The sequence below is a fragment of the Serinus canaria genome, chromosome 12 (assembly GCF_022539315.1).
Source record: "Serinus canaria isolate serCan28SL12 chromosome 12, serCan2020, whole genome shotgun sequence".
Taxonomy (NCBI): Eukaryota; Metazoa; Chordata; class Aves; order Passeriformes; family Fringillidae; genus Serinus; species Serinus canaria.
In genome coordinates this window covers 9,789,289-9,816,100 of record NC_066326.1, presented here as the reverse complement: position 1 = coordinate 9,816,100, position 26,812 = coordinate 9,789,289, and the positions used below count along the sequence as shown (strand labels likewise).

General features: G+C 41.9%; 1 protein-coding gene across 2 annotated transcripts in view; it reads left to right on the top strand.

Moving 5' to 3' along the window:
- The window catches only part of LOC103817037 (netrin-4-like), a 42,215-nt gene extending 17,544 nt beyond the window's left edge, over positions 1 to 24,671 (top strand). For both annotated transcript variants that reach the window (XM_030228195.2, XM_009091112.4), the window contains exons 3-10: positions 1,751 to 2,014; positions 11,204 to 11,330; positions 11,589 to 11,777; positions 19,257 to 19,470; positions 20,128 to 20,264; positions 20,842 to 20,910; positions 22,039 to 22,209; positions 22,705 to 24,671. In XM_030228195.2, coding sequence (XP_030084055.2) covers positions 1,751 to 2,014; positions 11,204 to 11,330; positions 11,589 to 11,777; positions 19,257 to 19,470; positions 20,128 to 20,264; positions 20,842 to 20,910; positions 22,039 to 22,209; positions 22,705 to 22,841 — 1,308 coding nt within the window. In that variant the 3' untranslated portion in view covers positions 22,842 to 24,671. The remainder of the gene's footprint in view (positions 1 to 1,750; positions 2,015 to 11,203; positions 11,331 to 11,588; positions 11,778 to 19,256; positions 19,471 to 20,127; positions 20,265 to 20,841; positions 20,911 to 22,038; positions 22,210 to 22,704) is intronic.
- The last annotated feature ends 2,141 nt before the right edge of the window (positions 24,672 to 26,812 follow it).

Sequence of the window (26,812 nt, the reverse complement as noted above, 5' to 3'; positions counted from 1 at the left end):
CTCAGAGCTCAGCAGGCTCTTCAGAACTTTTCCACCCAGTTCCCTGCCTTGGTCTTAGTTTAGCTGACCACAGGGGAAGGAGATGTGTGTGTCTGCACACAACAGGTGCTCAGGAGTCTGAGAAGTCTCTCCACCTCTGTGTGATCCACAGGGGACTGGCAAAGAGACAGGGTTCATATAATGGTTTCCACCAAAAGATCAGACCATCCTGGATTAGGGGAACTGGACAGATATGCAGATTTGGTCTTTGTTCTGTGAATCCCCCAGTAAGGGGAATGCTGGGCACCTGGACAAAACAGAATGAGCCATTTGCTTATGGTTCCATTGACCAGGGGAATGCAGACATCAGGGTGGAAACGCCTGGGCTGTTTTGTCATGGCTTCATTGGTCAGGGGAATGTGGGCACCTGCATTGCACAGCCTGGGCAATCTGCCCACAGCTCTATCCAACAAGGAGCTATGGGCATCTCTATCTCACCAAGCAAGGCTGTTTGCAGATTTGGAAGCAGCTGACAGTATAAGAGAAGAGAATTAAAAGAAAAAAAAGTACAGAGGTAATAAAATAGAAAACACTGTGGACAGGTGGGAGAGGTACAACTGCCTTTGCTTGGTTCTGTGCAAAGCCTGGAAGCTGATTCTGTTATTTAAGGGTATTTGTCTCCCCATGTGCCATCAACATGGAACTGAGCTATCTACTAGGCATGTTCCACAAGCTCTTTTGTGGCTTCTGCAAGCTAAAAGGAGCAAAAGTATTTTACATGCTCCAAACATTTAAACTGATCAGTTCTCTAGGAAGAAAGAAAAAGCAAAACAGAGAGAGAAAAAGGGAATCCCTATGGAAACAAAGATTTCACTCTGCTAATACTGACAGAGTGAGTCAGACAGAGACTGTGACCACTTATAAAGAAGGGCCAAAGAATCCCAAGAACAAATGCCCTCTGTCATGATGGAAAAACTCAAGCAGAGGACAAAACTACTGTCAAATTGGAGTTAGCACATCTAAGCCTGGAAACGGTGCTAACAGTTCTCTGGCCAGGAGTGTGGTGCAGCCCTCCATTATCAACCTCTCTCAAAAGCAACAGAAACAAGCACACCCCAAGAGACAGAGAAGGGTAGAATGCTGGAGAACTAAAATACAACAGCCACTGTTAAACACCAAATTAGGACTGTGATGCTCAAAGCCCAGCTGTTGCTGCTCTGGAGAACTATCAAACAGCAGAAATGCTGTGACAAAAGAGTAACAACCTGCACAGAGCCAGCAGGCACCAAGCACCTCGTGTCCTGTGAACTCACTGCTCTGTAGCTGCTTCTCAGTAATAAACCACCTGGCTTTGTGCACAGACAGGGCTCCCTCAGTGTTCACTTGTCCTATTCTAATCTGTGTTTCCACCATAGTTCAAGTGACCTAGGAAAAAAGTCTGATCACAGTTTCCATTTCTTTCACAGATGCCCTTAGTGCCTTTGTTTACCTGACTCCAGAACTCATGCTAAAGTCATGCTCCTAAAATGCTTCCAAAAACTGGGATGACATTAACACTGCATTTATGCCAATGAACCTTGGATTTCTCTGAGTGACACTATTGTCACTGGGCTCAGAAACACAAGGAAGTAGATTTCTCTTGTCCTTGACATATTGCCTGTACTGCAAGATGTGAGGGCTTTCTGCTTTTTCCTAAAGATCATCTTGGGGTGTTTGCTGTGTATGCAGAGCACTGTTGTCAGCTCTGGGATGTGAACTTTGTCTCTTTCAGGTGATTTATCGTGCCTTAAGTCCGGCCAACAAGATCGAAGACCCTTACAGTCCTGAGGCTCAGGATCTCCTGAAGCTCACCAACCTCCGCCTGCTTTTGTTAAAAAGACAGGAATGTCCCTGCCATGGCTCAGGATTGGTAGAGAAACCCCAAAGATTTGCCCACTATGCTATTTATGACCTGATCATCCGGGGCAGCTGCTTTTGCAATGGGCATGCAGAGGAATGTGAGCTTGCCAACAGGACAGGAGTCATGGAGAACATGGTGAGTTCCAGACATTTATCAGCTTACTAGACTTGCTACTTGCTTCTGCTGCCTCAGCCTAAATGTATATTTCATGTGTGATCCTGTCCCAGCCTCCCTAAGCCTATCCAAAAACAGGGCAGCACAGTCAATCCACATTAGTGAAACCTACACCACTCTGGGAAAATATTTCCTATACTCCTTTCTACTGTTTAATGTGTAATAACTTCTAAAAACTCTGGTACTCTTAAACTCAAATAAATTGCTAAAAAACCATGGACCTCAAGAAACCTATAAATTGAAAGGGGTCTTTGTAATTGGAACAGAGATCCAACCCCAAATATAGTGAGTGAAATCTCCTACTTCTATGCCTGCACAGAACTGAACTAATATCTTCCAGAGAAGCTGCTACAAAGTCTGCCCTGAGCAGAATTTCAGCATCAGATCTCCGATTTTCTGAGTCTGTGTGACATGAGCAGTTCTGTCATACTTAGGGTTTCAGCCATCACTTTTAGGCTTTCAACCTTCTGTTACTTTCACAACATAGACAGCAGCGTTCAGGATGTGAAAATAACTTCTGCTCTCCCACTCTTTTACCCATGCATCTTAAAATAAGTTAGAATTTTTTTTTATTTTAAAAAGCCAAACCTTGTAGTAAAATTATTCTGTAGTACTTGGAGTGTCCCTTCCCTGTTCAGTCTTTTATCTGCATTTGACTTGAGATGTGCACAAGAGGACTTGTGTTTGAATGCACTCTCAGACAATGAAATTCAGAGGAAATGACTGATGACACCTTTTTGATTTAACTGCAAGTATTGTGTAGAGAACTGTAATAACAATCATGGGGAGATTTAATCTAATCAAATATCCAGGTACATCTACACACATACATCAGAGATGGAATTCAAGCCACTTTAAACTACTCAATATCTCCCCTGGATCCAGAAGTGTCTGTCTCTGTATTGGGTTTTGAAAACCCAAATAACTCTTAAAACTCTAGCCCCCAGTGCACTCTGACATAAGAGACTTAAGAAAAACATCATAAGATAATTTCTGTCCCTTTAGACACATGGTACACTTGACATTTTGGTTAAAGTTATTTTGGAATGTGTATTCATTGTCTTCCTTTCAACTTTCCTAGGTTCAGAGGTAGATATTGTAAGATAATTAGGACTGTATGACTTTCAAATAATTTCTGAATCTGTTCCATCTGTGGTACAACTCCAAGATTCAGCTATACTATGTGATACTATCAGATTCAAATAATATAGACCCACTTAAGTCATAACTGTGTGGAGAAAAGCTGTTTAGAGAGTGGATGGTCCTTACTGCAAACTGTTAAATGGACACATAGAAAAATCAAATAGATGAATAACACACTAAGTGAATGCAGCTGGTAGAAAAATAAACATTCTGCCCATCAGAAAGGGAAAACACAATATTGTGTGTTTTACTGGCATAACCACTGTAAACTATGACTGGATATTTTTCCCACTGGTCACAAGGGAATAGAATCTTTTTGTGCCATCTATGACTTCACAGGGCAGAAGGTGAAATAGTTTGGATGAAATGCACTCCACGAGTGACTCATGTCCCAGGAGACAGAGGGTGGATGCAGCACATGATTCTCACAGATATTATCAAGTCTTTGTCTAAGCAAGAATTCAAACACAGCTGTGCAAAAAATAAGAAAAGCCCTCTGTAGTTTTAACTGTCTCTAGAATCCTAGAGGAGGCCTGGAAAAGACCACAAGTGGGCTGGTCTGGGTCCTCACAGAAAGGTGTGATCAAGCACACCTGAACAATCCACTAGGGAATGCTTGTTGAGTGAGATTTTCCTGACAAAGAACATTCAAACCTTCAGTAGTTGTTCCAGTTCTAACATTTTGAAAGCTCTTTTTCAGTGCCTGCCTAAATAATCTCTGCTGCAAATTAAGGTGATTCCTCCTTGTCTCCTCTTCCCCAATGCCTAAAATGAGCTGTTGATATGATTGGAAGGTTCTCTCCATATCCTTCCTTAGGTTCTATTTTGTAGTAACCAGAGAAGTGTGAAAACTTAGGGGGTAAAAATTTAAAATTCTACTCCCAGATGACAAGCCTGGAGTAAAGATGATCATGCTCCTGTATTCATCTTTTCTGCACTTTAGACATTACAACTCAAGCCTTTCTCAAACACAAGAGAAAACCCACTCCTGGAAGATCCAGGTCCCTGGATCCTTTTGTATTTTACCTAATAGTTACCAATAATGATATTGTAGTGGTGAGGGGAGAGTTCATAGGTCCAGATCTCAAGGTTTGGTTTACACAGCTGGCATGAGGGAGTTTATGTAAGTGTATAACTTTTTGGCTTGAAATACAGCAATCTCCTTGCCTACAAGCAGGAGGAAAAAGCTTTTGTTGTTGAGGGTTCAACACCAATGATACAGCTCCCATCAGCCAACCCACACTGCAAAAAAATCTCTGCCATTTTGCAATTTCTTGGCAGAGGAAAGGTGCTCTGCTTTCAGTCACATGGTAATGGTGAGCCACATAAAACAGGGTGTGGAAAAGATGTTACAAACACTGCACATCCAGAAAGAATCCGATTCAATCCACAGGCCACATCTAATATTGAAGGTACACATGGGCAGAACAAGTCCCACAACACACAGTTTTTAATGTGGATGATATTACATCATCCACAGATGGAAGGCAGAGCAGCTTTGTTTCCTGGGTTGCTGTCAGGTAATTAAGTAAAATGCTGCAAAAAATAAAGACCTCCACAGAAAGTCTTAAGTAATATGAGTTTCAGCCTCTTAATTGTTCATAGTCCTTCTATGATGTATTTATCTTCTGTAGTTAACAAAGACAAAAACAATTTCATGTAGAATACAACTGTAATTGTTTGATATGGGATAGGACCAAAATCTGAGATCATTCTGCACATGGGTCCTAGAAAATGCATTATTGTGTTGAATTGCAAGTCTGCTCTTCCTATTCTGACAGCAATCTCTTCCATTTGTAATACTCCTAATGCTGCTAAACTGATACTACATGGAGGCTAAATAATGGAGAAAATTAAAGCTAATTTCCTAATACTATTGAACCAATATTTTTCAACACCATTTTGGAGGGACTGGACGAGCTATGGCTGTTGGATAATCTGTCAATGATCAGTTTATCTGTGGATGTGTCACTTCAGTCATGGCAACCCTCTCAGCTTCTGGCTTCTCCACTGAGGCTGCCAATAAGAAAAGCAGCTCCATGAGAAGCAATGTCACAGATGCCACAGTGTCATAGCAACAAATGGATATGAGAAAACTGCAGATTATAAACCCAATGTCCAAATGGTGCATCATTCCTCATATTTTGAAATCCTACAGAGTTTCATGCATATTTCTGGTCATAAGTTTGTGAAAATACAGTGAGATCCAAAATAGGCGCATAGGATCCAATGAAAATATTCTCTGACTTCTTATTTTGGAGTAAAACAGTAATACTTACTTTTTCTGTGGGGCTTTTTTTGTTTTTTTAAACAAGCCATGCCCCCCCCTCAACACAATTTATCTAGATGACATTTCCTGTGCAAACTACTGAGAATATCATGTTGGATAGAAGGAAAACTTTGAGCTATCAAGATGGGAGCTGTAAATAGGCAAGAAACTTCAGGACAAACATGTCTTGAGTTTGAGGTCTGTTGCTATTGACAGTAATGTTTTCTTGGTTTCTATTTAGCTCTCCTCAGATCAGAAAAATAAAAGGAGACACAGAGATGTCATTCCTCACCCAACTTCCATAGCTTTGTATGGCAGCTAATGGCAAAATTCTCCTTTCTGGATATCACAGCCTGCATTTTTCCAACTCTTACAAATTGTTTCCCAGCTCTTTTTTTCCCATTTTTATTAATGGGGGTTATTAACAGGCTGTTACAAATAACACAACTGCCAGGACCCAGGCAGCTGACTGCATCTAGTCTTGTTCTATGGCTGGATGCAAGAGAACGCAGTCCTGCCCAAGGTATTGACACTGCAGGATGTACAAAGTCATGTGTGTCTCTACAGAGCTGCCAGGTTTAGGATCTGCTTTGATGGCCCATTTTAGGAGAGTCCAGAGATGCTCCCAGAACAAAGTTTACAGAGCAGAAAGTGCACATGGACAGAACACAGAATCTAGACCAAAGTCCTTTTTGTTTGCCAAACATTTCACAATTCTCTTTCTAGCTCATGAGAAGTAAGTTCAGAAAGAGGAAAGCAAATGTGGATGAAAATGTTTTTTAGAGAGCATTAGGGTTTTGGGTTTTTTTTTTAAATTGTTAATTATTGGTACCTACAGTGCCAGGAAATTCTTACAAGTGGCCTCGGATGTTTCTTTTGCTTCTTTATCCTGTTTACAGAGACAAACTAGACTCCCTGTGGGCCTGATCCTCCACAACGAAGCAAATGGAAAGTTTTCCCCTTACTTCAAAGGGAACAGGATCTGGTTCTAAGTAGGATTCCTTGTTTGGCATAATGGGGGTTACATAAGGTAAAACTTGCTTTTTTGCATCAGTCTTCTAGGTGACCAGACTGTTGTAACCCTTGTAAATATTATCTACTTCCTCTTCAGATATCTTGTGCAGTTCTATTCGAAATCCCTAGCTAAGTTTTCACATTATCTGATTCCAGCTGTGCCCAGAACTCAGAGATGCAAGAGATGCCACTCACTTTCAGGACATTTGAACAGTGGTATTTACTCATTACTCTGTGATTCAGGCACTCAGTATTTAAATACTGAGTCTCATTCCCCTTTCTTCTTCCTCCATTCTTAAGATACTCACCAAGAGCTGGTGACCTACTGTAACTCAGATGCTGCATTTCAGCCTGACAGCTGTCCATTGTGTGCAGCTTTATACAGATTAATACTGGCATTGCAGGCAAAAATAAGAGGACAGCTTGTCCCCAAAATCAATAATAATCAAGGCAGAATTCAGAAAGAAGACAATAAGCAAGCAGAATGAAATATGAACTGAAGGAGATGAATTCAGGCAAAAGGCAGAGCTGTGCTTTGAGACTGTTACAGGCTGAGTAATATTATCTTGTTCCTGTTCAAAAAGCTCTTGGGGATGTCAGTCTAAATATTCAGCTGAACCCTATCACTGGTTTTTCTCCACCATTACCACTTCAGTGAATTTGGAACTGGCAGCAGCTCATTGACTCACTCACTCACTGTGAAGATCAAAACCCACATGGGCTCAGGTGGCCCTTAAAGAGCAACTGCTCCTTGTTGTGTTGCTTCCTGACATTCCTCTTCTTATTAATCATCATTATCTCCATGTAAATCTGACCCTGCTTTCAAGGACATAGAAAGGTGTCAGCATAGTTCCCCTGGATCTGTACTTGTCTGATTATCTTCTCTTCCCTGATATGACATTTGTGATCCAGTGCATCCTGAAATCTTGCATTTGGTAGAGAGTGCAGTTTTCCAGCTTTTTGGCCACACTTTGGTGAGAGAAATGCAGATTTATTTTAGCAGTGAATAACCACTCAGGGACACACCTGTTCTCCTTGTACTGGTGTTGAATGTGACTCTCATATTCTGTCTTTAAGCAGTATCCCATTTCCTATTTTATCTCACAGTTTCCTGTATTTCCTTCTTGCTCCTTCCTGGACTTTAGCCTCTGGCTGTCTCTCCTATCTCTTCCTCTCTAACAGAACAAATTGTCTCATTACTCACAGACACCTCAGCTAACCTTACTTCATCTTACACTTAAATGTTACAGGTCTCTTCCACAGCTCAGCTTTTCCTGCATTAGCCAATCTTTCTGTGATGGCCACTTACATCCATTATTCATTTTTCTTATGTATTCAATGTGAGCTGTTCCCCTCTGTTCTCTTCTCTTATCCAAATCCCTTTTGTAATTCATTGTCCCCTCATGTTTCACTCTCTTCTGTAGCTGTTTCTCCTATGAATGCTATCTGAGATTACTCTCCATGGAAAATTATATTCCTTGGTACACATGGTGGACTACTTTCTCTTTCATTTTGCTTTTCCTTTGCACCAATACCAGTCAATTATCTTTGCCTTCTTCTTAAACCTTTGCCAAAAATGTTAGTACCCAAATGTAACACTTTCTAAAAAAAGCTCCATGCCAGCATCCCTGCTTCCCTGTGCCTGCTCAATGGCTTAGACAAAAGGGCTGAAAAGCCAAGCAGACAGCCAGCAAGAGAGCCAGTCATCCTTCCACGTGGATTTGGGAGCTGTTCCATAGTAGGGATCACAGGTAGGAAGCCTTTTCTCTGCCTCTGTCCTGTTCACAACATGCCCCAAACTACACTTCAAACAAACCAGTGGGCAATGAGCAAACTGGCACGTCTACTCTCCCAAGAATAACTCGACCTTTCCTTTTCCCTCTCACTGAATTTTCCTGTTTATTTTTCTGAATAATTGTTCATCAGTGTTCACACCATCTGTGCTGTGCACTGTAAGCACAGGCTCCTGTGGAATAATGAATATTTGATTATGTCATTCAAGGCTAAAACAAGATTGCATGGTTTAATTCTATCATTTCCCAACTGCACAGTCTCAGCACTTTTCATATAATTTTTAAATCTAGTGAATACAGTGTACTCTAGTCAGGGTATTGCATGTATTTCCAAACAATAAGATGGGCTAACTTGCAGATTTTACATAGAAATACATTTCAAGAAGTACGAAAGTGAAGAGATCTAGGATTTTGTTCTGATCCATTTTAGAATAAGCTGTGAAGTTCAGGTGGAGTCTGAAGTTTGGAGATATGCAAAACCATAGTTCTGGGTCAGGTCCATTTTACCTTTTCTCTGTTCTCTGCCTTCTGAAGAGCAACCCCTGTGACCGCAGGGGAGAACTTAGAGCCTCGAGTGTCAAACCCAAATAGAGAAAAGCACAACGCCCTTGTAATAGCATTTTTAGTATTTTTGCCCTTTTCTCTGTCATTTGTCGTGCCTTGAACGCGGGTGAGTTTCCCGAGCGAGGCGGGAGAGGCCGGGACCGAGCCGCAGCCGCGCTCAGTGCGCCGGGAGGAGGCGGCGGCGCTGCCAGCTGGCCGTGGAGGGGCCATGGCATCAGCAACTCTGCCTGCTGCCCATCTCTGCTCGGGAAGGATCAGAACCAGGCAGCAGGGGAGCAGCTGGCATCGGGAAGATAAACAGCGAGGGGGCATCAGCTCCTCTGCCTGCTGCCCATCTCTGCTCGGGAGGATCAGAACCCAGGGCAGCGGAGGGGCCATGGCATCAGCAACTCTGCCTGCTGCCCATCTCTGCTCGGGGAGGATCAGAACCAGGGCAGCAGAGGGGGATGGCATCAGCAACTCTGCCTGCTGCCCATCTCTGCTCGGGAGGATCAGAACCAGGGCAGCTGAGGGGGATGGCATCAGCTCCTCTGCCTGCTGCCCATCTCTGCTCGGGAGGATCAGAACCCAGGGCAGCGGAGAGAGAATTGCTGCAGGCACACGAGTCTGGGGGCAGGGGAGCGCATCCACGCTGCTGCTCATTTGAAGGCGGCTCTGCTGATCCCGAGCTACCTGCTCTGTCAGGTGGGGCTGCAGGGAGAGCCTGGCTTTCGGCACAGACCGGAAAAACCTAACTCGTGTTGATGGTGGGGTTAAAGGAATAAAGTTAATTCACACCCCGGTCAGAGCTGTGCGGAGCTCAGGATCCTCAACAGCCCACAGAGGGACAGGGGTCTAACCCATGATTTCTGTGGATTTCCTGCTCTAGTACCAGTGTGTCCTGGCATAATAGCAGCTGCTCCTGTGATAAATGTAGAACATGACTTATGGTACCACCCTTTCCTTTTTCTCACACCCTGTGGTTGATATTTCCTCCAAAAAATTAATCTGTGAATTCCCTAGACATTGTAAACAGATATTGGAATACTATTTATTTATTATAAAAAGAAACAAACAATCAAAACCCAGCAACAACATAAAAACCTTTCTCTATGGCTGTTCTTAGATATGTGCTAATATTACAGAATCTTGTGCACCAAATCTCAGTTTATTGTGGAAGTGGGCTGCTTTATTCCTGGTGTGTAAAATTGCTTGAGAGCAGAAGTAGTTTCAATGGTAACTTTCTCTTTAAAGGCTGGACTAGCTCAGTTTGCAAGGTCTGGTTTCTAGTGTGAATACCTGCTTCCAAACTGGATATGTATTTGAATATTTCCATGACTAAAAATCATTATTGTGTTCCAATGAAGGCAGGTAAGTACAAAGGAAGCAAGTTCTTTCTTCAAGTAATTTCTCAAGTAAATAATCACAGAGAGAACTATTCAGCCAGTCTTAGTCAAGACTTTTTGCACTTTATTTGCCCATCAAATACTATGTATTGTTTTCTAGCTCAGATGGGTTTATGTATTTCAACCCCCTTCTTCAGGCGGCTTTTGCTCATTTTTTTGATCTTCTAATTCCTAATTTATCTAGTAATAAGATGTTCAAAACTGAGCACAGCATTGTAGGTACAATTTTTTTGTCCCCTTGTAGTCATGGTGCTCTTAGTTCCATAGCCCAAAATTTGACTGTGTCTTTTCTACTAATCTAATTTATATGTAGTCATATGTAAGTTCACAGGCTGGTGCCTATTGTACCTAAGTTAAAATATCCTCATAGAATGGCTCAAAGCTCTCCCACTTTTCTGTGGGAGTACTGGTTGGTATTTTTCCATTTTTAATATTTTTGCTACATTTTTAACTGTGCTAGGATGTCCACAGCTATTTCCTCATTCATCTAACAATTTAAAATTTCATAATTCATGGTGATTTCACTTCCCTATATTTATACTCTCTTCCAGATCAGTGTTCATGTCAAATAAGACAGAGCCAAGCATCCTCTGTTAGCCTGTGCTCTCCTGTGACTTGGCTCTGCTAGCCCAGAGTATATTTGATATTCTTTGCATGCTCTTGCCCTGAATTTGTAAATCAAAATAAGACCTGTTAGCTCACCAAATTTAGAGTCTACAGGTTGTTCATCAATGCAGTAGTTAATTAGCCAACTGAGAGTTAAATTGTTGCTATGTGCATTTTGTAAGGTATAGGAAAAATTCTACATCATTAATAACTGTGAAAAGAGAGAGTTGTATGTTTTAGCTCCAAGCTCTGTGGGTTTCCTAAGAGAGCCAGGCAGCTGTGTGGGAATTGTGCAGAAGCCCCAGCTCCTCATGAGGCTGCTGGGGACTCCACCTGCTCCTGTAGCCATCTGACTGTGCTCTCTTTTCCCTGGCAGGTCCGTGGGAAGTGTGTGTGCAGACACAACACCGCAGGGGACCACTGTGAGAAATGTGCTCCACTCTACAACGACCAGCCTTGGAAACCAGGAGATGGGAAAACAGGGGCACCAAATGAATGCAGAAGTAAGTGGAAGGAGTTTACAGAGTGTCAGTACAGAAACTGGGGATAAATTGCTGGTCACTGATGGAGAACTTCAGTGTGCAGGTCGTTCTTCTGCACTGGGGCTACTGGGGAGTGGAAATTTCATGTAGCTAAACCCCGTCACGTTCCAGGTTCTAGCAGGGTTTAAAATACTGCCAGAGTGGTTTGGGAAATGCTCCCATGATTACTGTGCCAGTTGTAAAAGCCTGAAGGGCATTCTATTCTCCTGTCCCCACCAGAGTGTCGCTGCCACAACCACGCCGAGAGCTGCCACTTTGAGCTGAGCGTGTGGCTGGCCTCGGGGAAGCGCACGGGGGGGGTCTGTGACAACTGCCAGCACAACACGGAGGGACACCGGTGCCAGAGGTGCAAACCTGGCTTTTACAGAGACAGAGGGAAGCCCATGTCTGCTCCAGACGTCTGCAAACGTAAGTGACCACCTTACAGGAGTGGAAAAATGCTTTGGCTAAATACAGGGGGTTTTGATCAAAGGTGAACATCTTGATTTTTTGTGTCTCTTTGTCCCCTTGTTATGACACTTTTTTTGTGATAACTGATTCAGTTCTCCAAATGCATTGCCTCCTGGGGAAAAGTACATTCTTCTTGTGTTTGGGTTTAATTTAATATGGGTCCTTTTCTCTTGAGGCACATTTTATTTACCTGGGGTTTTGTTCTGTACCTGTCAAGACTGTGTGAACCTATGTGCAAGCTATTGTTAAATTCCATTTGTTTGTGCAATATCTGTGCATGCAAATACATCTAATGGATGCAAAAGATACAAGAGGCCTGGAACTGTGCATATTCACTTGGAAACAAATACATCAGTCAGATTTATTTCCAGATTCTACAGCTGTTATGAGGTGCTCTGCCCAAATTAATTACATCATTAACACTTCAGCAGAATGTGTTAGGGTGTGTCTCTGGCACAGAGGCACTAATGGCTGCACACAGAGGATGTACAACCTCTGGATCAAGATAGTTTGCACCCAGCCAGTCTGGCAAACAGCCCAAATCTCCCTCACTTAAAGTAAATGTTTCCTGAGTATCCTGCCAGGCTTCACATGTCTGATTCTACCTCACAGCTGTTGAGAGGTTGCTATTTCCAGCAATTTACTTAATTTCTTTTTTTTTTCCTTTTGGATAATTTTCCTTCCCCATAGCTCAGACATCAGTTCCAGCATAGAGAACTTCATCCTCTGCTGTCTGACCTCTTGCCCACTGACATAACGAGCTTTTGAAGCTTTTCTGGCCCTTTTAATGTTCTTCAACATGATTCCTCTAAACATTTAGGTTACTCCTCTCCCTAGGATTGCAAGTCCTGTGGTATTACTTAAACTTTCTGAGCCCAACATATCCAATGTCTCTGCTCTTTTGCCTTCTTCCCACTGGAACTTGGTGACAGCAGACTGCTTCCACACAACTTTTTCTTCTGATTTTCACAATGTTCATCACAGAACATGGATCAGCAGACAGGGCAGAGGGTGAGCTTATCTGGCTCACCCTGTATCCTGGAGTGTTCTATGGCGGCCCCTTTCTAGTTCTGTTTCTACTCTGAGAAGATTTGTTACAGGGAAATCTTGTAATGAGAACAAACTGTTATGCCAGAAGATTAGCTCTCAATTTCATAGCACCTGAAAGAATCTGTGTGTGAACTCTTGCACTGAGCAGCAGGGAGATGGTGCAGTAACCAGCATCATGTGTAATACTAGATAACTGCTAAAATCAAGGAGCACTGGAGAGCAGCAAAGAGGAAAAAACATTGTTTGAAAATACAGCCTATCTGTCTGGAAACCCTAGAACTGTTTGCCTAGATGAAATCAGACCTCGACTCTAGGTCTGCCTCTCTTGTCTGGTCTGGTTACAGGTCTCTCAGTAACCCCTGCCAATACTCTGCATAGCAAGAGAAAAGCTGTTCAGAAATTTACCTTGTTGAAAGAGCTTTATTCCTGTCGTGCCAGTCAAGCACAACAATGTTCTTTTTACCTGGGAAGGTGCTGCTGCCAGCAGAAGGCCCCCAAATGCAATTGTCTCCACTCTGAGTTGCATGCCCAGGCCTAGAGAGCTGCCATCCTGCTTTAGTCACTGAAAGTTATATATCTTTTCTAGGCTCCTTGTTCTGTCAGTGGAGAAACAGAGGGACCTCAGGGGAATTATTTATTGCAATCTAAGGTAGATGCCTGAAACAGATGGACTGAGTTGCCCTCTAAAGCATATCTATTTCCCTAAGAGGTACTCTGGATCACTAGCCTGCACTAGAGTTTCTCTTAGCTGAGATGAATTTAATGGGTTTGATTCAGCAGCAGAGGTAAGCACGACCCTATCTGTGAATGGTTCAAGTCAATAGGTCCTTTCTCAGGGTGTAAAGGCATTCATGAATTCTTGCCATATCAAGATATAAGGAAAGGGCATTGCAGCTCACTTGGCTTTTACAGCAGCTGTGTGCACGATGCTTGTACCTCTGTGGGAATAGGAGGAACTCTGGATATAACTACAGACTTCAGAGAAAACTGGGAAGGAGGTGGTTAATCTGCGCTTTTCTCTTTAATTTAAGGAAAATAAGAGAATTCCCACAAAAAGATTTGGCCAATTCCCATAATAGGTAGCACTTTGTATGATGGAAGACCTGATGCCCAAGCACTTCCCCGTGAGGACTGCAGGCAGTGTGCAAGTGTGCACTTTGTGTTACAGGGCACCTCTGCAGAGAGTTTTCAGGGAACACTTCACTACTTTGGTTATTACCTGAAAATTATCAGCAAAACCTGAAACACCAGTGGAGACAGGCTTTGGTTAGAACAGACTCAGTTTAAGAGAGGGAAGGTTTTTCGTCCAGGACCATCATCAGCTAGCATTAAACTGCAAAGCCTCCTGCAGGTTAGAGGCCCTCTTCTCTATAGTTTAGGTTGCATTGCCAGTAAACCTCATCTGGTGTGGTCCAAGTTGTTCAGGTTGTGTGACCCTAAAACCAAATCTGGTTTCTCAGTAAAAAAAGTTTCTACTTTGAGCATTGTTAATATATTAGACAATGAGACCACCAGATAGATTTTTGTCATACTTCAGCCTGATGATTATAATTGAAGAGCTGCCACTTCTGGATTACCATGCTTTTTAGGATTTAAGTATACCAATTCCAAGGCATCATCTCACTTTGAGAAATTCATGCAAACAGAGCCAGACTAACAACACTAAATGAAAGACCCACCCAATGAGCAAGTGTTGAAAAGCAGTAATAAACTGCAAACAGCAGACTGAATGGGTGGTTTTGGTAAGAGCAACCTAGTGCCCATCTTCCTATTTTGAGCTTAGAAGGAAAATAAAACTTCAATGGGAGATGAAAACTTAACCCTTGTGTACAGTAGATACTGAGCTGGGACAGGAAGTCTGATGAAAAAGCTGAATGAAATGTTGTGCTAATCCCTTTGAGAAAGCACGCTTGAAGAGTGCTCTGCCATCCAGAGCAAAGTCTAGGGTCAGCTGTGACATCCCCCTCAGGCTCCCAGAAAGTTAACAGGACACTGCTCAGACCCAGAAACAGTCTTTAAGCATTAGTCATAATAATGAATAGCATTCCCTCTTAATCTGCTCTGAAAAAAAAAAAAAAGTTGTATAACAATTGGATCTCCTGGCACTATCTAAACCACCCTTAGCTGACCCTCTAGTGTGAGACTGCAAAGACATTCCCTCAGAAAAAAAAACTACTGAAATTTGATATGGAATTGTGAATCTGCTATTCCTTTTTGTCTGCAGAGGTAGCCTGCCTCTGATCCCTTTGCTGCTCCTGTTCCTATCAGCTGGGATGAATGAGAACAGGGTCATGGGCAGAGCCTTGTTTGGACACAGCTTAGATCTATATTAAAAAGAAAGAAAGGCATGAAAAGAGTCCCTGAGCAAGGCACACACCTGCCTGTTATTGGGGGTGACAACACAGGATTAAGTAGTTTGTATATAGACTTGTAGGGGAGCTTTGACTCAAAAGCCTGATTGTTTCCTAACCAATGGTTAGAAAAGCTGCTGTATCCTTGGCTCTTTCCTGTGGCTTATTCCAAGGCTTAAGGGATCCTTCTGAAATGGCACTATCTTTTGTACTCACCCTTTGCTTAGCTTAAAAGTAATGCAGGCATGTAGACCTATTAAAAAGGGTCTCCAGGAAAACAAGCTTTTTTACTCAAAGAACAAGGCTAGAAAATTAAAATGTGCCCAGATGCACATGCACACACACATGGTCTGAAAGGGTCTGCTTCTCATCCTTTTACTTCTGAGCAGCAGAGGGAATGAACTTTTAATTCTAATATCACAAAGGCCCCATCACATCTTGGTTCAACGTCTGTCTTAATCAGCCCTGACCACACACAGAGCTATCTTATTTCCTTCATTTAAGAAACATCATTGGCAGAGTCAATCCCCACACCTGACATGCTTTAAAAATCACACTGATCATATACTCCCAAGATGCACGTGTATATATTTCAGACTCAAAAGACTGTTTGATGTTTTCATTTTGCCTGTTTTTTTTAAAAATCAAATTGTGTCTCCTCACAGCTATATCTTGTGCAGTATTATTAGATGAAAGTTTAAGACAAGATACCTCATAGGCCATTGACTTACTTGGAGCACCTGGTATTTTCCTGTAAGCTGGGACCATACTGTTACAACCAATATTATATTTTACATCTGTGTCTAATTACATGGGGAAGACAGCTGTGCTGAGGGCAGACAGATTTATGAGGGACTTGAGTGGGGATTGCAGTATGAATTATTCATTTTTCATTATTTCTTGTCTCCTCCCTTTTACAGTAGTGTCTGACAAATACTTGGTATGGGAGTGAGACTAAAAGGCAAGAGGATGTTCATGACACTGTGACCAATAGGCAACTCTAAAGTAAAATTCTGTTTTTCACTATGCTACTGTCAAAGGGAGAACCAAAATAAACTGCCCAGCTCTGAGCCAGGATTGTCTGCACACCGTCCCTAACATAATTGATGATGCCTTTGACAAACAAGGCCATTGTCACATTGGCTGCTGTTTTGTTAGATGGGGAGGTGGATGGAGAGAAAATGAGGGTTTGCCAAGAGAAAAGAAGCAAAAATCAGCTGGAAAGGGTTGTAAATACTGGAAAATGTTAAAGGGTAAGGCTTTGGAAACTTGCTTTTATGTTTCTTTAATAGTGAGGTTTATTTGCAAATCCATGGTACTGTTAAACAGATAAAAACCCAGTCATCCACAGCTGCCCCTTCAGCATGTGACATGTGGGCTCTTATTTTAGGAGTTACCTTAGATCACAACTGGGATTTTAGCCATAATACTCTGGAAGCCAGACAATGTACCCACCCAAGCTGAAATGCTAAATAAACACAGACTGAGTAAAGAGTTTGCAAGCCACTTGTATAACTCATCTGAAAGTGTTGTACATGAACTGATGCAGCTTGCTTTCTGATGCACCAGAAGCTGTCCCAGTTTCTAACTGGAGAATATGTCCCACAGTTCATCTGGGAACATTATTTTTACTGAACTGTAGTCTCAAAATAAAAAAGGCACTTTTGTTTTCTGCTTCCTCATCAGCTTTCACCAGTGCTTTCAGTCACTGTGCTGTAATGTTTTCCCTGAGGAATAGAGTAGGAGAAGTTCTCATCTTCCTGAATCAGGTTCCAGTCTCAGCTGGGGATAGGGTAGTCTAATGATGTGAGTTACCCATCTGCTAAGTGACTCTCACTGATGAAACCCAAAAATAGAAATAAGAGGGATTAAGACAGACCCAGAAGTTGCAGAAATTTAAGGCATTTTAAGTGAAAACACCACAGGCAGATCCTACATACAGTAATATTACAGTGAAAACCATCCTAGATTCAAGTGACCCCGATGTTGGCAAGCTCTTACTCCTCATGTCTCAAACCTGTCTGCAATGAAGGAAGGGTGTTTCCCATCCTTATCTCCAAATCTATGACATCCATTGTTTTCAGTGACTGACAAACTAAGAGTCTCATTTTTTGGGTGATGTAGTCAGCCCTGCAAAAATGGGGTGGGGGTGAAATCCAGTTTAGCAGCAAAAAATCAGACCTTCCTTTGAACCTGTCAGGGGTAATGAGCACTTCAGTGTTCCACCTGCTCTCCAGAAGTGACAGCACAAGCCCTGGGTTTGCTCCCAAAGTCGAGGCTGCTGCCCTGCGCCAGCCCGCCCATTGTGCCCAGCACATTGCCCATGACAGCACGTGGCTCTTCTGTCCCTAGGCTGTTGTGCTAGATTCCCCTGAGCAAAATGGGCCCAGATCCATCCACAGCAGTATCATAATATTATTGAAATTATTGGCAGAAAGAACACAGGGCATTGGGGAAAAAAATAACTATATGGTAAGCAGATCATAAGTGAAATGCCCTTTAAACAAAATTGCTCGCCCTTCTTCTTGTACTGTTTCCAAAAGGTATTTTCCTGAGTTTCAAATATGAGGTTGCAGGTGAAAGTGAATCTGTCCTTGCTACATTTTAAAATTTTTTTAGTCCTATATTTGCCCCTTTCCCCTTGGAAAGTGATGTGTGGGATCAGAGTGTTCATTTAGTCTCTTATCTGTGAGCTCATGAAGAAAAGTAGTTTGATCAGAAACAATGATGGGCAAACTTCAAAAGCTTTGGAGATCATGTTTGGTTCAAATAAGCATCCAAAAAGGCTGGCCTCTGATCCAAGCTATCTAAACACCTTGGGTGTCCAACATTTAACTGAAAAATCTCTGTAAAAGCAGGCCTTAGCTACAAGATTTTTATTTCTGCCCTCTTCCAGATGGATGTAGTGATGCATTACCTTTTCAGTCTGCTACAAGTAAAAGTCAGGGCATGCTGCTTTCATAGCACAAAAGAGAGCTGAAATATAAAGGCCTGGAGTTCAGCTCAGTTCTCATTTTGATCAAACTTGTCTGAACATCAGAGTGGGTTTGTTTACTGCTTGAATTTTACTTCTGCACAGCTGCTGGCATGAGGCTTGGCCATCCCAGACAGGTTCTGGAGAGGAGTCAACTGTGCTGGCTTGTACCTCTCTGTGTATCCCTCCCTGATGCTGTCACATCAGGAATGTACCAGTGGTGTGGGATTATGACAATTTATTGTCTGTGCAGGAAGAGATGCCCACAGGGGCTGTCACTATCTGTTTTCCTGCCAAAACGCCTTGAGTTGCTAGGCTGGTGTGAAACTGGCAATAGTATTTGAAAGATTTCAAGGTTTTTCCTCCTATTTCCTTCAGTTACATGTAAAATACATCTAGTTTAGAGGTCTTCTCCCATTCTGCTAACTTCCTTGAAAAAAATCTCCTCAAGCATTTGTAAAAAAAAAATAATTATCAGCTTCTTTAAGGACATACAGTACTGCATGGTGTGATGTTTAGCACTTTAGAAAGGAACTGAAGGAAATTTGTGCACTCTTTTGAGGCAGAAATTGAAAATATGTTTCAGGTCATCTGAACCACCTGTATAACCTGCATCTACCCCAGAGGAAACAGCAGTTTTGTGATCTCTGTGTTTACAGGATAGGCAATGTAGGCAATAGCTATAAATCTTTCCCTTGTCCTTGCTAGTGAAACTTTCTGTAAAACACTTTTAAAGTGAACTACCTTCAAGCCCCTTTAACAATAAAGACACAGAGGAGGCTTACTGGTGTCATTTGAAAACCCTGTGTGGTCATGGTTTGTGTAGTCGGGAAGAGCTGACTCTCATACACAAATGCTCACAGTTGTTCTTGTTCTGCTTTGTCTAACAAATTAAAAAAAAAAAAAAGTGAATGTAGGCTGAAATGCAACGTTTACAAGTTCTGACTTAAAAGTACTGATCATGAGAAAGAAGGTAGAAGTTTATTCGTCTTGCTAAATTGTCACTTAAGCAGCTGTCCCCATGGCACTTGATTTGAATTTCCTCTTGCTCTGTGTCCGTAGCCTGTGCCTGCCAGCCCGTGGGTTCAGCCAACACCACGTTCAGCAGCAGCTGGAGATGCCACCCCCGGACAGGATTCTGCTACTGCAAACCAGGAGTGGCAGGTCCCAACTGTGACAGGTGCCTGGTGGGCTACTGGGGCTTTGGAGAAAACGGCTGTCGGCCCTGTGACTGCGCCAGAGACTGTGACCAGCGCACTGGGACCTGCTTCAATGGGTAAAGAAACCCTGCTCTGGGTCCTCTCTGAGATGGGACTCCGTGAAAGGAAACAAATTCTACAGCAATAACAAAAATTGGGGGGGTGCACAGTGATTTGAAAAGGTGGCTGTAAATCATAAAAGGTTTATTAGGTTACATTTGCGCCTTTAAGTCCACTGCATTATCCAAGGCCATCTTGAACAGACAAATCTTTGCAGTAATAATAGGCATTTCCACAACCCCATGGAAATATGTGCAGGGTCTTTAAACACATCTTTGCTTTGGAAATAGATGGAAGAGTCTGCCTCTCATCTGTGCCCAGGGTAAAATGATTTGCTGAGCAATTGCAGTTCTACAGGTCCTGCAGCTGTCCTCAGGTCCCAGTGACCTCAACAAGTGGTCACTAAGTTACATAATTCCCTAAAAACAAACAAACGTAAGCAAAAAAGGCCCAATTTATAGGTACTTTAAAAAATACTAAGTCAGCAGTGGGAGGCCTGAATAAAAGCCTAGACCTTATGATTTCTCTATGTGGCATGAAGTCTCACTCATATTTGCAGTCCCAACCTGAAGAAAGCAAGCTCATCAGTCTGGGCACAGCCAAAGGCAGCTGTTTGTTTGTTTGTTTCCCTCCCCTGAGTGCCCTAAGGCAGTGCTGTGGTTTGTGTCCCCCAGCTATGACAGTGAGCCCTTCTTTAATGTCCCCATTGGGGGACGAATCCCCGACCTCGTCCAAACGCCGAGCAACGAGAGCGAAGAGGAGTGGAAATGGAATGACCACGAGCAGGGATTTTCTGCACTGAGGCACCCAGGTACAGCCCCGAGCTTGGGAACATTCAGTTGCCAGTTCTTTCAGCCCTCCACCCTGACTGGGTCTGCTCTACTTATCTCCAGCTTGTCTGTAGAATTTAAACAGGACTCAGTTTTGCCTGCCCTGTAAAGATCAGCACTTGCCATCACTGGTGGCTTGGCAGAGGTAACAGTGCCACTTACTGCATAACTTGACTTTTCTGAGATGGATACTGCCTTAACACCAGGAAGGATCTGCAGTTCTTAGGTTATGGGATCAAACAAAGGTCTCATTACTTACATGATTTACAGCTGGATCTGATCTCTTCATTAGGATCAGTTTATTACCTGTACAATAGACCTCATGTGGGCTGCATTTTACTTGACAGTGCTGATCAGATCTCAGAGTAATTATTTTATCATATAACAAGAAACACATTTACAAATAACTGAGCTCACTTTCCAACTCAAGAATAAGGTTCATATAGATTATGGGAACTATAGCTATCTAACTTCATAACTGATGATTGTTTGCTCTTCTTTTCTCTCTCGTCTTCTGGCTCTTCTCCAACATTTTGTGTTCTGGGGTTTCCCTGCTAGAAAAGTGTGTGTGCAAAGAAAAGGTGCTCAGGAGTGTCAGTGACTTCTGCCAAATGAAGTATGCCTATGGTAAGTGGGCAACATGCCCCCAGGCTATGATCATTCCACAATGTTCCTGCTCTGCATATTGTTAGCTGATAACCAATCCTGTCATTTTTCATAGCTAAGTCCTGAGAGGTAGGATTTCTTCTGCCTTTTTTGTCTAGTGACACATCCAACTTCTGATCAGAACTTGAAAGCATTTTTCATGCAAAGCTCTGTGGTATCTCCTTCCCACCCAGTTAATTTACCTCTTACAGCACAAGGGTTGGTAGAATAATACTTAGTGGAATGATTGGCCTCTACATCAAGAAAAAATGATAAAAACCTCACATCTGAGATGTCCTTGCTTTTTGCAGTCATTATGCAAGTTCCAATTGCCATGCTCATTTACCAAGACTGTATTTAAAACTGCTGTTTATGAATACCTGGTTCATGCCATCACATGAAGCAAGAAAGGAAAACTCTGGCATTCAGAGGTTTGATGTGCTTCTGGCAGGAGACAACAAAGCCTCCTTGAGGGGCTGATCTACATGAGCCTGTCATGCCAAAATTTATGGGATCCTACTAAATTAAAAGGAACAGAAATTAAACATGGCAACCAGGTGTTGGACCACAAACCAAAAATAGCTCTTCTGGTTTGTTGTGCAATCATGGAATTTTAGTCATGTGACATGCCTGATAGGAAACTTCTTGACTTCCTTCCTGTAGACAGTCCCTTCTCACAGGACAGAATTTTTGAGAGGCCAGTGTTAGAGGGTTAAACACTAACATTTTCTAACTGGAAATATAAAGTGTAGAATCAGTGCTAGAAATCCGACTGGAAGCTGCTGGTCAGGATTTGTCACCCTTCCTTTTGTATACGTACAAGTGCTTTCCTAGAATTTCCAAGTATTTTGACATCAGCCCATTAAAAAATAGTCGCTAAATAACAGGGTGAAAGGATGAGTTAACTACTTACAAAGAAAAATCCAGTTTCTATTCCCCAGATTTATTTAAAAGATCCATCAGTGAAGTGGACAAGCACTGTACTTTCTGCACTTTGGGGGATTTTTCATGTCTTCTTTCAAGGCGTTAAACTTCTATCTTTTAGCAGCATTAACCAAAATTCATTTGGAAATTCATTGTTGGTCTCTATTTGGAAACGTTTTCTGGCAGTAATAAAAGCAAGAATCCTGTCTGCTCATGACAAAGGGACCCATGCAGAAGTTGTGGTGAAAGTGAAGAAGGTCCTGAAATCAGGCAAAGTGAAAATTGCCCGGAGCAACAGAAGCATTTACCCAGAATCCTGGACCAACAGAGGCTGTACATGTCCCATTCTCAATCCTGGTAAGGACAAAATACTCACTGGGGGTTTTGCTTCCCCTGTAAACAGTGCTTAGGAATATCAGCTGTAATCAGCCTTTCTGGGGCAGCATCCTTTGATTCATCCCCACCAAAGCATGTTTGTTTTCCAGCTCACAATGCTCAAGGAGGGTGGTAAAGGCAGGAGGGGGGCAAAAGCATGAGCAGCAGCTGCCAAATCCCAGCAGATCTGTGTGCAGAGCCTCACTGGAATGAAATCAATTTGTAGCAGTAACCCCTGAGCACAGCCCTGATACCAGTGAATCTGTGTGCCCAGGAGCCAGCAATGACAGGATGCACATGGATTTATACACATAAGATGGCACATGCATAAGCTGGATGAAATTGGCAAAGGTGCTGTATGCCAGATCCATATGAAATAGAGAAATTCTAGTTTGGTTCTTTCTTATTCTATTTGCTAACTAAGGGTTTTCTCTTTTTATTTTTTCTTTATTTATTTTTTCTTTTTTCTTTAACTAGGTACTGACTATCTTATAGCAGGCCAGGAGGACTCTAGGACTGGCAAGCTCCTTGTGAACATGAACAGCCTGGTGAAACCCTGGAAGGCATATTTGGGAAAACAAGTATCAGATATTCTTCGAACTGGATGCAAATAATTTCTGCTTCAGAAATTACAGTGCTGGACTTTGCCTTTTAGTAACACTGCAGTGAAAGGTGTAGTTAGTTCATGCATTCCCATTCAACATGCTCCTAGTTGAAGCAAGGAAAGCAGACTTGCCATCCTTCCTTTCATGTGCTTAGACAGGAAACTTGGGACATGACTACATTTTTAAAAAATGCACAGTGTTATAGTACAAAATTACCTAGCGCATCATATATAGATCACAAGTCAGTACTTCACTTGAGCCTGATTCCAGCCAGAATAATTTTACAAGGCAAAACTAAAGACATGGACTAGTGTTTCCATACTTCAGGTCAGGGTCTGATATTAATATGCATAAACTGCTTTCATAATACATTCATAACTGGAGTGTAATTTTATTTATAAGTGGCCACTAAAAGACAGCAATTTCTTTCAGCTTTACAAGTGGCATAATACTAAATAAGCATGTAAGAGAGCTCAAACTGATTTACCATCTGACTGCAATTATGCCAATATAATGGGCTGCTTTCTAGAAGCAATATTATTCCACTGCCTTCCAGAAACAAACATGTGGCTTATCTTGGGACAGTGTCCTTTAGAGATGTGCATCATGTATCATCATGTATCATCAATGCTTAGTGCTGAGCTCTGCTGCAGAAACCACCTTGGCTCAAACTCCATTCCAAATCCAGATCTGTGCTGTAGTACTTAGTCTGCAACATCACAAAGGTTTCACAGCAATAACTGCAAATAAGCCTTAATTATAGGAAAAAGCCAAAGTGTGAGGAACTAGCAGCTGCTCTAATGTTGAAATTTTGACACTACAAAAGCCACAAAGCAGAAACAGGAGGTAAATGGATTGGCTGGATCATGTATCAAATGAGGTAAATGTAGTTCTGGGAGAGCAACCTGGCTATTCCAACTGTGCTCAAGACCACTGGCCTTTGATTGCACTTAGTGCTTTCATTGTGCTTTATTTCTCTTGGTCACACTTCAGGGTAAGATGCTGAAGCTCTGCTTCCTTCCCATAGTGCCTGAGGATTGTTTCTCCCTCTGCAAAAGTACAGGAGTAGTAACATCAGCACTCCGAGTAAAATTAGTTCTGCTCTGCAAAAGCATTATTTCTAAATCCATTTTACCCTATAGTAATCAAGAGGTAGCTACTCAATCCTTCCCTAACACAGTATTTTGAGGAAATTGAAGTTTGAGATGTGTGTCCCCCATTTAAGGACTCACAACCAAATGCAATTGGTTGGAGCACTCTCTTGTCAACTAAGCAAAAATCACAATGAATCAATCCATATTCTTCCAGGGAGTTACAGAGAAAGAGAAGCACACATGCTACGTTTGCATGTTTCAATTCCATGCCCAATTTTTAACGCTCCTGGGGAAGAGGAGATGTTTCCATTTAGCACAGTCTGGTAAGTGGGATACCTAGGAACCCTAATGCTAATGCAGAACAACAGAAATCCAGCCTACAACTTAGGCCATTGTTTTGTTCTCTTTACCAATGAGAACGTAAAAATTCAGCCTCTTCCATTCTATTTACTGCTATTTTACTTTGAATTTCACATTGATTGAACAGCAGAAATATCCTCGGCTAATTTGGAAATGGATGGCAGGCATATCTTTAGGAGAGGAAAAAGCTCCAATTTGTTTCTCAACAGGATATAAACAGTGTTTCTAGTGTTTCCTCCTCCCTCCTTTTCAGGAAATTTCCCTTTCTCCACTGCTTTCCCCCTTTCACATCATAATTTATTTGTTGTTACCTAAACTGGTATCCAACAATGTGGCATCTCCAACAAGCTATTTAATTAATGCAATAAAACACTTTTTAACCAAGGCATTTGGCAGATTTTGCAATGTCAGCCTTATGAAATTAGGAGCCCAGCAACTGCCTTCTTTACTGTCTCCAGAAATTGTCTCACAATAAAAAGATTAACTAGGTCTCTTTCAAATATCAATAAAGACCTGTACATGAATTTACAGTCTGATCTCAAAGGGCTTCTCACAAGAAATGAAATTCAAGTGTAGGTTTACAATTAAACTAAGGAATGTGCTTTTCAACAGAGGCCACTTTACCTGTAGGGGATCTTATTTAATGACAATGAGGATATTCCATGTTGGTTTATAGTCAGCACCATATTAAACAAACACCTCTATTCCACTTGTTGTGCCAGACTGGTGGTTTTGTGGGGAGGGTAAACATCAGCATAGTTCTTTTCTGTCAATAAAAGTTATTTTATGGCACATTCATTTACTAGCATTACTAGCTACTGTTAGTAGAAATACCACTTGGAACCATAGTTTAAGAAATTAATCACCCATTTTCCACACAGCATCCTATGAAGGGAATGACTGCACTGGGAGGGGATGCTTTAACTTTCTTAGGAGCTGTAAGGAACTTGTAACATTCAGAAACAAATAACTGGACCTGTCACTCAGGGCACAACAAATCCTGCATCCACCTACCCTTCACATCACTGTTGTGTCATCTGGGCTAATCTGCACTGTGGAATCACCACTGTGCTCCTTGTTTTGGCCTTCCTGAGCCATCTGCTCACAGATCATCAATACTGATTTACAATAAGCCATTTTTAAAAACAAACATTGGTGCTATAATCACTCCTCTACTCTTCCTCTGTTGGGTGTGTCTCCCCTCAGCTCCACCATCACCAACAAAGCATCAGCTCCAGAGGGCTTAAAAGCAGTTGAAAAACAACTGCAGACAGGCTCCCGTTCAACAAAATGGAATCACGTCCAGTGAAGAGAGCTGACTAAGAATAAATGACAAACTGCTGGTAGCTGCTCGACACTGTCCCACACCAACACTGATAGAATTTTAATGAGGTAAAACAAGAGTCTAGAAGCACACAAATTCCTTTTCTTACTTCCCTAGGAATAAGTAGGTTCATTGACGTGTGATCAGATCAGTGCCTCAGATAAACAGGAGACACTGCTGTCAGGTTAACAAGGACACTCTCAGTCAGAACTGCTCAGGATATAGATCTTGTTTCCAAAACAGCCCTGAAAGATCCCCAGATCTAATGATCCCTACAATGGCCTGCAAGATAAATGTCTCCTTCTAGCCACCATTTTGTTCATCATTCCTTTTTTGCAGGAAGAAAGGGAAAAAAAAAAGATTATTTTTGCATCTGAAGCAAAGCCATACCTCTAAGAAAGTTACTACACACAAACTGAAGTCAGGTCTCTGCAATATCCTCAGGCTGTACTGCAGAGATTCTGAAAAGGCAATTTTGTCTAATTTTAACTATTTTTCAGTATTTTTTTACTTTTTAGAATATATGTTTTGTTAAAGGATCATCTGAAGTTTTAGAGGCAATCTTTATCCACATCAGAATATGTAATGCATGCACCACTGATTCAAGTTTAAGTGGATTGCAGGAACAATCCCATCCTAACAAGCAAGTTATCACAAGTTACATATAAATTTGTGGCCTGCATCATGCAGGAATTGCAGCCAGCTGATAACAGTTCACCCAGCTTTCAAAAGCAGAGATTGTTTCACCACTGCACCAGAAGGACTAGGGTGTGCAAAAACTGAAGAATAGTTAAAACTAAAAATCTGGAGTATTTCACAGCAATATGGTACAAGGGAGCATTTTGGGACCAATAGTAGGTCTGTAGGGTGAACACAATTAAAACAATGTCTTTTTATTCTAAAAACTAAAGAGCAAATTCAACTGGAATTCTATCTAAATGGAACTGCTTGGGCTAAGTAACTTGGATCGAAAAGATATTCTAATACATCTATAATTGTAGATTAATGAATTGTTAACAGTTTCTTTTAGCTGATCGTTTATAAACATTTAATCACACTCATCACATCAGCTTTTATAGGCCAAAGATCAACTAAAAGAGTAATTTTTTCATAATTAAAGCATTTTTTATCCCTCAAGGACTACTTGTGACTTGACATAGCAGTGCCTATGACTTGACAAAAGCACCTGATAACATAAAATC